Below are 14,260 nucleotides of genomic sequence, written 5' to 3'. Positions count from 1 at the left end.
CTGTCTGTCTGTCTGTCTGTCTGTCTGTCTGTCTGTCTGTCTGTCTGTCTGTCTGTCTGTCTGTGAGTCTTTTACAGTGTCTGTCTGTGAGTCTGTTACAGTGTCTGTCTGTCTGTCTGTCTGTCTGTCTGTGAGTCTGTTACAGTGTCTGTGAGTCTGTTACAGTGTCTGTCTGTGAGTCTGTTACAGTGTCTGTCTGTGAGTCTGTTACAGTGTCTGTCTGTCTGTCTGTCTGTCTGTCTGTGAGTCTGTTACAGTGTCTGTCTGTGAGTCTGTTACAGTGTCTGTCTGTCTGTCTGTCTGTCTGTCTGTGAGTCTGTTACAGTGTCTGTGAGTCTGTTACAGTGTCTGTCTGTGAGTCTGTTACAGTGTCTGTCTGTGTGTCTGTTACAGTGTCTGTCTGTGTGTCTGTTACAGTGTCTGTCTGTGAATCTGTTACAGTGTCTGTCTGTGTGGTCTGTCTATCTGTTACAGCGTCTACCTGTCAGCGAGTTTGGTCGGTGAGTCTATGTGTCTGGTCTGGCGTTTCATTTGGTCCAAAATAGTCCAAAATCAATGTGGTGAAGCCGACAGTTAATGTTCCAGGTGCCGCTGAAAGGGTGGGGCGTTGTCTCGCGGCTCGCAATTACGACGTCCTCGTAAATGGTATAAAAAACGGAGAAACCAGTGCCCGCAACTGACCGAGTGAGGAGAAACCAGTACCCACCACTGAACGAGTGAGGAGAAACCAGTGCCCGCCACTGACCGAGTGAGGAGAAACCAGTGCCCGCCACTGACCGAGTGAGGAGAAACCAGTACCCGCTACAGACCGAGTGAGGAGAAACCAGTGCCCGCCACTGACCGAGTGAGGAGAAACCAGTGCCCGCCACTGACCGAGTGAGGAGAAACCAGTGCCCGCCACTGACCGAGTGAGGAGAAACCAGTACCTGCCACTGACCGAGTGAGGAGAAACCAGTGCCCGCCACTGACCGAGTGAGGAGAAACCAGTACCCGCTACAGACCGAGTGAGGAGAAACCAGTGCCCGCCACTGACCGAGTGAGGAGAAACCAGTGCCCGCCACTGACCGAGTGAGGAGAAACCAGTGCCTGCTACTGACCGAGTGAGGAGAAACCAGTGCCCGCCACTGACCGAGTGAGGAGAAACCAGTGCCCGCCACTGACCGAGTGAGGAGAAACCAGTGCCTGCTACTGACCGAGTGAGGAGAAACCAGTGCCTGCCACTGACCGAGTGAGGAGAAACCAGTGCCCGCCACTGACCGAGTGAGGAGAAACCAGTGCCTGCCACTGACCGAGTGAGGAGAAACCAGTACCCGCTACAGACAATAACTGACGTGCAGAAACTAGTACCTACCACAGACAGAAACTAGTGTGCATAAACCAATACCTGCCGCTGATCGCACCCAGTGTGCAGAAACCAGTAAGTGCCGCTAACCTAGTGTGGAGTAACCAGTACGTGCCGCTAGCCTAGTGTGGAGAAACCAGTACGTGCCGCTAGCCTAGTGTGGAGAAACCAGTACGTGCCGCTAGCCTAGTGTGGAGAAACCAGTACGTGCCGCTAGCCTAGTGTGGAGAAACCAGTACGTGCCGCTAACCTAGTGTGGAGAAACCAGTACGTGCCGCCGCTAACCTAGTTTGGAGGAACCGGTACGTGCCGCTAGCCTAGTGTGGAGAAACCAGTACGTGCCGCTAGCCTATTGTGGAGAAACCAGTACGTGCCGCTAGCCTAGTGTGGAGAAACCAGTACGGGCCGCTAGCCTTGTGTGGAGAAACCAGTACGTGCCGCTAGCCTAGTGTGGAGAAACCAGTACGTGCCGCTAGCCTTTTGTGGAGGAACCAGTACGTGCCGCTAGCCTATTGTGGAGAAACCAGTACGTTCCGCTAGCCTAGTGTGGAGAAACCAGTACGTGCCGCTAGCCTAGTGTGGAAAAGCCAGTACGTGCCGCTAGCCTATTGTGGAGAAACCAGTACGTTCCGCTAGCCTAGTGTGGAGAAACCAGCACGTGCCGCTAGCCTAGTGTGGAAAAGCCAGTACGTGCCGCTAGCCTATTGTGGAGAAACCAGTACGTTCCGCTAGCCTAGTGTGGAGAAACCAGTACGTGCCGCTAGCCTAGTGTGGAGAAACCAGTACGGGCCGCTAGCCTTGTGTGGAGAAACCAGTACGTGCCGCTAGCCTAGTGTGGAGAAACCAGTACGTGCCGCTAGCCTTTTGTGGAGGAACCAGTACGTGCCGCTAGCCTATTGTGGAGAAACCAGTACGTTCCGCTAGCCTAGTGTGGAGAAACCAGTACGTGCCGCTAGCCTAGTGTGGAAAAGACAGTACGTGCCGCTAGCCTAGTGTGGAGAAACCAGTTCGTGCCGCTAGCCTTTTGTGGAGGAACCAGTACGTGCCGCCGCTGACCATGACCAGGCTGCGGAGTGCGCTCGCCCAGACTGTCTGTGTGCTGATGCTGGCGTCCACCGCCGTCCTTTGGTACCTCTCGAGGGAGCGACCCATTGAGACTGCCCGGCCGCGCCCCACCGGTCTGCTGGTCAACTCCAGCGTCTGCCAGCTGCCCGAGTTCCATCCGTGGGACCCCACGGTGCTGGAGGTGCTGCGGGAGGAGCGGCCGCTGACGCCGTGCTCGGGAGACTCCCCGGTCCGACTGACGCAGCTCGGCAGGACACTGACCATGGATGTGCACCGGGACAGGCTGCGCGCCGGCTGCCGGCTCGACTGCTGTCTGAGGAGCGTCTGCCGCGAGCAGGACGGACACTCGGACGACCAGTTCCGTCTGGGGGAGCAGGAGGTCTGCTTCAGGGGCCGCACAGCGCTCTCCGTCAGCGAGCAGTTTGTGAAGGTCACCTGCGCCTGCTCCGACGAGCCGGACGTGGCCATATTCGAAGATTTCAGGGCGTTCTTCATTCCGGAGGTGGATAGACTGCGCTCGCAGCAGCGCGTCAGTGTCAGTGATGTTCAACAGCTCAGCGTTTACCTGGTGGGCATAGACTCCGTCTCGACGCTCAACTTCAGGCGATTCCTGCCAAAGGTGCGCGAGGTGCTTGAAACAGACCTGCAGGCGGTGCCGATGCTGGGATTGACAAAGGTCGGTGCGAACACCTTGCCAAATCTGGTGGCCCTTCTGACCGGGCTGAGGCTGGACCAGTTGAACCAATCTCTGCGCGAAGAGCCCTATGATCATCAGCCCCTTATCTGGAAGCATTTCTCTTCCCTCAACTACCTCACAATGTACACTGAGGACATGTCTAATATGGCAACATTCAACTTTCACCGGAGAGGATTCCTTACACAGCCCACCGACATCTACCTGCGCCCTCTGCACCTGGCCAGCGAGCAATCGCGACTGGCGCAGCGCCGAGGGGACCACTGCGTCGGCCACCGACTGACCTTCGAGCTGCAGCTGCAGCTGCTGCAGGACCTGATGGCCGCGCCGGATCCCTCCTCGCCGCACTTCGCGCTGGTCTTCAGCAACGCGCCGAGTCACGCGGGCCCTCTGAGTCACATCGGAGCGCTGCAGCCGAGCCTGCTGGAGTTCCTGCGGACGTACCGCACCTCCAGCCGCCACAACGCGTCCGTGCTCATCCTGTTCAGTGACCACGGGATGCGCTTCGGACCCGTCATGCGCACAGAGCTGGGCGGCTACGAGTCGCGGATGCCGCTCCTCTACGTGGTCCTGCCTCCCTGGTATGAGCGGCAGTACCCGCGGAGGGTCGCCAGCCTACGCGGCAACTCCCGCCGGCTCACTACATTCTTCGACGTGCACGCCACGCTGCGTCAGCTCCTGGCGGACGCCGGCGCCTCATTGCCCAGCGTCCCCAGCCCCGGTCTCAGCCTGTTCGCGCCCGTACCGGAGCAGCGCTCCTGCCGGGACGCCGGCATCGACCCGGCCTGGTGCACGTGCCGGAGGCATGTGGCGCTTCCCGCGGACCATGCGGTGGTTGTGCGCGCCGCAGTGGCCGCGGTGCGACACATCGACACGGTGCTGCTGCGCGCCGCCCGGGACCGCTGCGCCCGGCTGGGCCTGCGGCGCGTGCTGTCCGCTCTGCTGACCGTCTCAGAGGGCGGCGGCCCGGTCCAGGACACCGAGTACTCCCTGCGCGGCTTTGACGAACTCTCCGTGCAGGTGGTGACAGCGCCCGGCGGCGCCGAGTTCGAGGCCACCGTGCGCTGCTACAGCGGACCTGGTGACCGAGAGCGCGGCACGGCCGGAGGCCAGGCACTGGCGGCCCGCTGCCGGCCGGAGCACAGGCTCGAGGTGCTGGAGGTCACCCGGCTGAACCTCTACCGCGGCCAGAGCGACTGCCTGACCCACCACCACGACGAGAGGAGGTACTGCTACTGTACAGATCTGCTGTGACTGAGTACCGCGGGACCCACCACTACCACCAGAGGAGGTACTGCTACTGTACAGATCTGCTGTGACTGAGTACCGTGGGAACCACCACTAGATGATCTTGTGATGCTATCCATATGGTATTACGATCTCACTACATATGGTGTGATGATCCCCTTGTATTTGTTCCTGTGATCGTACTTTGCATGCTCGCATAATCTCATTGTATCTGATCTCATACCTATTGTCTTATCTGATGATCTCAATGCATCTTATCTTACTATAAGACTGTATCTTAGCTGACCGGCTAACCGTGGTCCAGTCCGGTCGGTCTGTCCCACTCCAGCCCTGAGAGTTCCGGCCGCCTCTGCTCCAACACTGCCCTGTTCCGGCCGCCTCTGCTCCACCACTGCCCTGTTCCGGCCGCCTCTGCTCCAACACTGCCCTGTTCCGACCGCCTCTGCTCCACCACTGCCCTGTTCCGGCCGCGGCGCTTCTCTCCCGCCGCCTTCTGTCGCCGCCTTCGAGGCCCGCCTTCTGTCGCCGCCTTCTAGGCCCGCCTTCTATCGCCGCCTTCTGTCGCCGCCTTTTGTCGCCGCCTTCTGTCGCTGCCTTCTAGGCCCGCCTTCTGTCGCCGCCTTCTGTCGCCGCCTTTTGTCGCCGCCTTCTGTCGCTGCCTTCTAGGCCCGCCTTCTGGCGCCGCCTTCTAGGCCCGCCTTCTAGGCCCGCCTTCTAGGCCCGCCTTCTAGGCCCGCCTTCTAGGCCCGCCTTCTGCCGCCGCCACTGCGTCCCGTGGAGGCACAGAGCGGTCATATCATTAGAATGATTGGTTTTCACTGACGCATTTTGTATGTGTATGTGTATGTATAACTGTGTCAGGTAGCTGCGTTTTTACTACTAAGATCGACTTGAGGCAAACACTTATCCACCAAGTTGGTTTCTTCGGAGATACAATAGCAATACAGTACAATAGAATGTATGGATTTATATATTTATAGAATAGATGTAGCGTCACGACACCCCTGTCTTGTAGATCTGGCTGAGGTTTCTATGAGTAACACACGGTTTTGTTTGGCTACTGCGGGTCGGCGGTCAGGGCCGCCTTTGGTCAGCTGTTTGACAACGCGCCCCTCGCCGCTACCTGTGAAGCCGCCAACATCGCCACGCTAGGTAGTGATGTCAATTTACGTTAGCGTCTGTTCGATAGATTAGTGTACCTGGTCCCGGTGTGCTGTGAACTGTTTGCATTTCACTTGTATTTACAGAACCGGCATATTGATATGAATTGTTTTATTAATATACCATGCACTACTTCTTACATTTTTACCTTGAGGCTGCGGTTATAAAACGGGAACCATACCTGTGTTTGTCTGATAAATAAGCAAACAAAAGACCTACCTCCCATCAGTTGTGGATCCTATGTTCACATGCCACCCGAATTCTGTGATAAGATCACTGCAGCGTTAGCCAGCACGACCTCACTCGTGCCACCTGTCTGCAGTCAGTGTCGCAAAATTTGCCAGTTTTGGTGGGAAGTGACATCCAAATCAAAATAATTTTCCACCCTCACCTCCAATTTTTCAGAGCGATTTTTCACTCCCCAGTTTACCAATTAAGAGCATCTGCGTGCACTTTGTACCTCCCTCCATATTCGATTCAATGATCTTTCAAGACAGCTCCCACATCCTCCAACACTCACAAATTAGGTAATTGTTGATGTCTGTTTTCTGCTCTTTTTGTACTCTTCTAACTGGCAATTTTCCACTCTCAGCCCTCTTTATAGTGACGAATATTCCCCTCTGAGACCCAAGCCAAAATATAATTTTGGGACACTGCTGCAGTGACGTCGGCCGACGTGAAGTCCGACAGCGCCGTCACGTCGGCCGACGTGCCGACGGACAGTGGCTCGGAGCGCTATCGGGTTTAAACCCTCGCCCATATTGGTGTATTGCCAGCCGCGAACGTATAGGGGAGGGGAGGGGGTCCACCGTTTCGCCCCTGATCGAGCTAGAGCCTCGCGGGAAATAAACGAGCGTGTTGCCCGTGACTAGAGGAAGCCGATGATACCCAATTTTAAGGTCCTAGGTCATCGGTTGACCTTCCAGGTCAAGTCAATGACCAAAAAGTCAGGAAAATCAGGACCTGTGAAGGGTGGCTGCTAAGGGTTTTTTTCGGGGTGCTGATCACGAATACCATGTTCGTTATGATCATAGATGATGTCTGCATGCATTTAGGCCAGGTCGGGTCAGGTGAGGTCAGGTCAACCGGTAGGTAAGGGTTTTGCCGGGTATTCGTAGTAGGTGGCAACCGCCTCTGACAGCTTTGTAACATGTTACGAAGCCACCAAAACTACATGGTTAATGTTCAAATGGTTGCTTACTTTGGATTCAGCTCCAACAACTAGCCTAGAAACATGTAAAACTCGAAAAAGTGAACCGAGGTAATCAAAGGTCAATGACCTGACCTCACCTTCCGGTAACCTTGACACCCACCCTAATGCATGGGATTAACATCATATCCCATGTTTCAACGCTTGAAACCACGAAAAGACTGCAAACGCGCGGCTAATGCGAACCGACATATGTACGCCGAATCGCGATTCCTGCCAAACATGGTCTCGACAAGTAGGACACAGGTCAAAGGTCATTAGGGTCAGGTTCATGAAATTTTCAGGGTAAGAGTATAATTGATGAACGCGAGAATACTGAAAGTTTCGTAGCGATCGGAAGCTTTTTACGCGAGCTATTCGCGAAAAACCGAGGGGGGTCCGTTGGACCAGCCCTATACGGGCGAGGGTTAACCCGTGCCTCGTAGGGCTATCGGTGGACCCTGCCGCCAGTAGGGGGCCGTTTCGTCCCCCCCCCCCTCGGTTCTCGTAAGTTACCGACCAATTTTCAAAATTCAAACGGCGTTCGATAGCCCCAGCGGGGAATTGCCTTGTAACCAAGTTTCGTTGACCTAGGTCGAAACAATGACGCCACAGGTCAGGTCAAAGGCGCATTTTTCATCGTTTACAGGCCTTCTAAGGAAAGCGTTGTAACATCGTGTAAAAGGCATGTTATCAAAAATCGTCGATATGGCGTTGGTTGCTAATACATATGTTGCTAAAAGAGGTCGCTAATACCACGTCAGGTCACAGGGGTTAAATCACTTTAAGGGTCACAGCATTAACCCGACTGTAATAGGGTAGTGTGACACATGCTTTATGGGCAATTTTACATTTCGAATTCGATTTATTGGGTTAGGTGACCATAAGGGGTAGTATAGGTTACGTTTTGGTGGAGGTCAGGTCAAGGTCAGATTAAAAAAATCCAATTTTCAAGTTGATCGTTTTGCATAAAAGGGTATCTATTTGATGCAGCTCGTCACGGGGAATCCGGTGGTGGTCTTTGTTTTACGCTAGCATGCTTAGAACGGATAAAAATTGAGCTGAAAAATTTGACGTCATCAATTAGGTTTTCGCCATTAGTAGGTTTTCGCCATACCTTTGCCAAAAATTGAGTTATTGAACTAAAATTTAGCATATAGAAGGCGGAACATTAGTTGTATTATAACATTCTTTCCGTTTTTTAATTATGAAAGTTGTTGGTATTTTGAGGGTACTATATACAAAAAATCAGTTTTTTTTTTATTTGGGGGCTAGAAACCAAAACTGAGAGAAATTTGAGATAGCAGTTTTGTAGCCCTGTTAGTTTTCCACCTTTTTTATTTGATTAATTTTTCTCTATCTTCAACATTGTAGGCATGACGGCTCTTGCCGCAAAACCTTTTTTAAGTCAAAAATGGTAAAACATGATATCAATGTGACTTCATTTGTGGCCAACCTATCATAGGCTCTGGAAAAAATTGGTCACAAGACAAGATGTGAAATTGATGCTCGGAGGGGACCTGAAAATTTTGTAGCGATATATGCAGCGGCTTAGGAGATATCGAGGGAAAAAGAGAGTTGGACGTTTCGACCCCCCCCCCCCTCCTACGGAGCGTGGGTTAAGCTATAACTCCACAGTAAAAAAGATGCCTGTGCTCTCACGAGCTGCAGCCAGTAGCACCCCATGTTAACCCGCGCCCTACTGGGGGGGGTTTGAACACCCCCCTTGTGGTTTTTCGCGAATATCTCAAAAACGGCGGCGCGGAGCGCCGCCGTTTTTGGTACACCTTATCATACATCAATTCTACACATGTTGTGAAAATTTCAGACCAAGGTCATTCAAGGTCAGGTCACCAGGTCACTTGAAGTGACCTCACCTCATAAAAAGTTTCAATGTCTGTCATAGCTACACCGAGTGACCGATCGCTTTGAAACTTTCAGCGATTGCTAAGAGCAATAGCATGTACAAAATGTATATCTCAGAATTTTGATATCGATGACCTAAGGTCAGGTCAATTTTGCGACCTCCCCATTATAAGTCAATGGGAGAAAATTGAAATGCGCCTCTCTTGGACGAAAGACATTATAAACGCTCCCAAACACCGAATTACAAGTAGTTTAGACACACTGAACATGAAAATGGTGTCCGTGACCCTTGTTTATGCCCTGAGGTCATCTTAGGTCACGAATGGTATCTAACAGTTTTTCGCAAATAACTTTTGATAGAGGCATGCTAGAGCGATGAAAACGCCTTAGATGTGTTCAGCTCGACGATACGGATCGACTGATATGCAACATGACCCTTTCCGGTCAGGTCATGACCTTGACCTGAGGTCAAATTTTCAAGTTGACCTTTCAAGGTCAAGTTATAGTTCATTCGATGCGTCTAGACGAGAGGAACACGATGCCGGTAAAAGTAAGCTCGTTCAGGGCTTGGGTCAAAAGTTATTGCAGAAAAACTGTTTCCGAAAAAATCGGCTATTTTTGCAGTTTTTGCCCCCTGCAGGCAAAACCGTTGACGTTAGGTCAAATCTGAGAGGATTGTTCAGAAAGGGCGTTAATAGGGCTATCGAATGCGCTTTTCCGCGGCGCTGTAGCTCTATGGGTTCCCAAGTTATGCGTTGGCTTCTTGGAAATTTTCGACATTCGACCTGGAAATCGGCGAAATTTTGCCTTCAATGACCTCTGGTGACCTGACCTTTGACCTGACCAAAAAATTGACAGAAGTGATTTCGTCATTATTTTTGACGCTCTTTCGAACGCCGCCTTCCGCGTATCGCTACGTGGCCCAGGAGCCGAGTTACAAGGGGGTGTTCAAACACCCCCCCCCCCCCCAGCAGGGCGTGGAAATCCAGGACCCCCAGCCGGGCGCGGGTTAAGATATCACTCTAAGGTCAGGTCAAAGACCCCAGGGAAGGGTTGGGTCTCACCAAAAATGGCTGCCAATTTTTATAAATATGCAAGATATTGCAACAAAAATTACCCGACGTTTCGTTTATTTTAACTGGGACGCCGCTGCTCTGCTGGGGATGTCCCTCTTGTGCAGAAGATATGTAGGTACCCCTTTTCTTCTTGTACTGGTAATGAGGCGCCCTTCTTCTGCTGGGGGCGTCCACCAGCTGCTGGAGCGACTCTCGGACTGCTAAGAATAGCGTTCACTTCAGGGCCTCGTCTAACATGTTAACTGGGGGGCCAAACCCCCGCAGTCACCGGCCTGCCCCCCCCCCCCCCCCCAGTCAGGGTAAAAATGTCACTGCTGGGGGGCCGGCAAAAGCGAAAAGGCAAACGAACTTTTACTACGAGGCGTCAGTGCACCTAAAAACAAATGAGCGAACGAAACATGATGCAATGTAAGCACATTGATACACCCGATTACCTGTGACTATTTCCACGTGTTTATTTTGTTTACCCGATACCAATCTTCTTTTTTTTCTCAGCAATGCGTTACATTTCGTCTTTTTAGGCGATCTAACTCCGTGTCCCGCATATTCTCCTTTACGTATCAATCTGGTGTTTCTGTCCTCGGGGCATCAATCTGTTGTTTCTACCTATCGTCGTCCTCACTACGCGACGTCCAACTTTTGGCTGAGCTGTCACCGGTGTGCGGCGAGAGTAGCTCCTAATCGTAATGAAGCAGGCTCCCATTCTAGATGATGGCGAGCTCAGCTTTGAGCTTGGTGACCTGTCTCTGGGGACGGGAAAGACCAGTGTGAGCTACCCAGAGGCCGACTAGCCTCAGAGACAAGCCTCAAAGACATTGGCCCTCAGAGATCGGCAACGGACGTTCAGAAGCCGGCAGGGCCCATCAGAAACCGAAGTGGTTCGCAAAAAAAAATATATATATATATGCGTGTGGGTCCTCGGGATAAGGTCCACGGGAGCTGCTCGCCGGCTTAACAGTGTTGGTGGTTTAAGACACTCAATAATCTAGGTACGTGGGACCTCAGATACCATGTGTAGGGTCGTTGGAGAATGGTGCAAGGTCATGTAGGGTTCTTACATGCCAGCATAGGCTCTCAGAGGTCGGCGTGATGCCCAAAAAGGTTAGTGTGGCTCTTCTCCGTCAGGAATGTGGGGCTCTCAAAGGCTGGCAAGAGCCCTCAGCTATCAGTCGGCCTAAAGACTATGCGAGTAAGCACGAGCACTGTGCATGGTCCCCAATCCCGATTCAAGGCCCACTTTTACCTTGACTCATCCATCTGCAAAAAAAAAAAAACTAAAAAGATGGTAGGTATACTTGTATCGGTAGGTTGGTACTTTTCAATGATAATCACTTTTCGTTAGAATTGTGATTTTCATTGAAAATTCCAACCTGAACTACGTCTCTAGGGGGACATTTACCTAGGTATAGAAAAGACCGCCTTTGCCGCTCGTACTCGAATTCGCTCTTAACCCGCGCCCCACTGGGGTCTGCGTATAACACGCCCTACTGGGGGGGGCTATTCATAGCCCCCCTCCTAACTCCGAAACTACTGGGCCGATCGTCAAAATTCAAACGGCGTCTGATAGGCCCGGAAAAACTGTCGAGCGAAACCTAATTTCATTGACCTCGAGGTCACCGATGACGTCACAGGTCAGGTCAAAGTAAAAATTATTACCACTTTGGATTCTTCACGTTTTGGGCTCTGGCCGCCGTCTTACAAGTCCGATCAGGCTCATTTTTGGTTCACACACTCGTGAACAGATGCTCTAGATACTCTGAGGGTACCAAACTTGTACTTTGATCTTCAGGTCAAGGTCAGGTCATCACAGGTCACGAAAATATTATATCATCCGTCGGTCACGTGACACATGTTTTATGGTCCATTTACACCAAACATTTCGAATTTGATGTCGTCTGTGTCATTCGAGGTCATTTTGAGTCAAATTTAGCTTAGGTCAGGTCACTTTCAGGTGAAAAAAGGTCAAATTTTGAAGTTAAATTTTTTCAACAAAAAGGTGTACTGGATGCAGCTTGAGCTCAGCAACACGATGGTGCTATTTATATTGGCGTAAGATGTCAAATTCGTGCTGAAAAATTGATTTGAAAAATTAATAATTGTGAATTTTTTGCAATAATGCGTATAACTTGGCCATTTTTGAAGATATTTAGCTAAAACTTGCTAGAGGTAGTCATAATGATGCCTTCTATCACATATATTCTGTTTTTCGAAAAGTCAAAAATCTTTTGAACAAAAAAATGTAAAAATATAAATTTTGAATTTTATTATATAAAATTTTCAAAATTTTCAAAATTTCAAAAATCCGAGACAGCAGTTTGATAGCGCATTCTATTCTGAGTCCTCTCATGCAAAGAAATTGGATCTAGCTTAAGAACTGAGCTCTTGGGAGCGATTGCCGTGGTTCAATGTTTTGCGTCGAAATCGGCCGAACATGACGTCACTCTGACGTCATTTCCGGCCGACCTATGGCAGGTATGAGGTTCAAATTTTGACACAAGGTGTCAAATTGATGCAGCCAAAGGTACTGAAAGTTTGGCGTCGATACCTCAAGCGGTTTGGAAGTTATTGCAGAAAAACGGGAGGGGGGCTATAAATAGCCCCCTCCCCCCCCCAGTGGGGCGCGGGTTAATAAATTGCTAAGATTAGGTCGATGTTCAGGTCATTCGAGGGCATCAATTGTCCATTTCGCTCGATTATTCTCAGAAAATATTTGAATTGAAATGTTCTAACTCTACCTTGCAAGAACCAGAGCACCTAAGAAGCGCAGCATACAAATAAGTGATGGCTCCCTTATAGCCATAACAGGAGCAAGATTCTTACCGATAAACGGAAGTAAGTCGTTATTAAATTTGTGCTCCAAAATAACCGACGTAAAAGAAAATGTGTAGCGGGTCCAAAAACTACGGTTTCTTTCTTTGTATGATTAATACTGTCTGGTGGGGCAATGTAAGGGGGTTACAAACTATTGTAAAGACATTGGTCGGATGGCCTACTATTTTTTTTTTTTTTTTTTAGTTAAAAAGTTAATGGTGTCGCGGCTGTGGTGAAAAATAAGTGGCCTAAATCCGGTGAGAAAACGGCCATTTGGGGGTACCCTAGGTTTGGCTCCTTGAGTCTCTGCCCCCCCCCCCCCCCAGTGGAAATCCCTTAGACGAGGCCCTATGTATGTATTGACGGAGGCAGACAACTCCACAGTACACCGTGGATATTCCGTGTCTTAAGTCATGGCAAGTAAAAACGCGTACGTCGGGGTTAAATGGGAATAAAAAATGTCAGAAATCACACACCTACACACGACACGCACACAGACACACACGCCACGCCATATGCAACCAAAACATCGTCAATCACAGCCACTCGTTACTCCATCAGAAAAACGCCTTCATCGCTTTCTTAAAACTGCCCGGGCCGAGATCTAAAAAGGCAGTAGGCAGCTGGTTTAACCCTATTCCTGGCGGGCTCCGCCGGGACAAGAAACTGGCGGGGGGGGGGCCGATTCGGCCCCCCCCTGAGATCTCGAGAACGAAGCAAGATAGCGACAAACGGTAAACGGCATCGGATACGCACGGTCAAGATCTACAATTTTACTAAGGTCATTTTCAGGTCAGGTCAAAGATGACGTCACAGGGGTCGAAAAAGTCAAAATGGCGGCGCTAGATATGGAGAGAGTTTTTCTCGAATAACTTTCGAATTAGTCAAGATAGGAACAAACTAAGGGCATCGTCGTGATCCTCTCGTCAATCCGCATCGAATGATATATATGTTGACCTCGAAAGGTCAAGGTCAAAGGTTGACCTCAGGTCACGTGACCTCGAGGTCATCATGTATATCATTCGATGCGTCTTGACGAGCTGAACACAATGAGACCATCCACGCGTCTGTATCTTGTTCCTGTACGGAGTTATTGGCCAAAAACCTTTGGTGACCTTTGATGACGTCACATGATCTCACAGCTGCCCAACAGCAAAACAGACCTCAAGGTAGTGAAGGTTGATCGTATATGAAGTCATGTATGGTATATGGGGCCATTCCGACCCGTTTTAGTGGTAAAAACAGGGAGTTGATTTTTCCCCCATTGACTTATAATGGGGAGGTCGCGAAACTGACCTGACCTTAGGTCACCGATATCAAAATTCCGAGATATACAAATTGCACATACTGGTACCCTAACTAAAGCCTGAAGAGAAGAAATTGATCGGTCAAAAACTCTAGCTCTGGCGTGATTGCAAACTTTTCTGAGGTAGGGTCACCAAACCGCCTCTGGTGACCTGACCTGAGGTCAGATCAACTCAAAATTTTCAGACATGTTGCGTAGAAGCCTTTTAGGAAAAGTCAGAAAATTTCAGCTTCCTAGCTCAACGCGTTTGGGAGAAATAACCAAAAAACCTCAGGGGGGGCTCCTGAGGCCCCCCCCCGCCAGGAATAGGGTTAAAAGCGTGGTCGCGTGGTACGAAAAGGCACGCTGCCCAGCCGCAGTGCGCGTTACCGGTGGCCGGAGGCGACGATCATTCCTGGTTGTGCGGTCACCACTGGCCCTGGTTCACTTCGGAGCGCGGGGTGCCAGTTAGCCTTTGGGGTGTGCACTTTGACTAGATGGGAATGCACTTTTTGTGAGTGGG

General features: G+C 50.9%; 1 protein-coding gene across 1 annotated transcript; it reads left to right on the top strand.

Annotated features, from left to right (window-relative positions):
• The first annotated feature begins 2,399 nt into the window (after nt 1-2,399).
• On the top strand, nt 2,400-4,355 carry LOC122373219. The gene has a single exon (XM_043351065.1). The coding sequence runs from the start codon at nt 2,400-2,402 to the stop codon at nt 4,353-4,355; it is 1,956 nt and encodes a 651-aa protein (XP_043207000.1).
• Nucleotides 4,356-14,260: the final 9,905 nt, after the last annotated feature.

The sequence above is a fragment of the Amphibalanus amphitrite genome, unplaced genomic scaffold, assembly GCF_019059575.1.
Source record: "Amphibalanus amphitrite isolate SeventyFive unplaced genomic scaffold, NRLGWU_Aamphi_draft 001461F_arrow, whole genome shotgun sequence".
NCBI lineage: Eukaryota > Metazoa > Arthropoda > Thecostraca > Balanomorpha > Balanidae > Amphibalanus > Amphibalanus amphitrite.
This window is presented reverse-complemented; position numbering and strand designations above follow the sequence as displayed.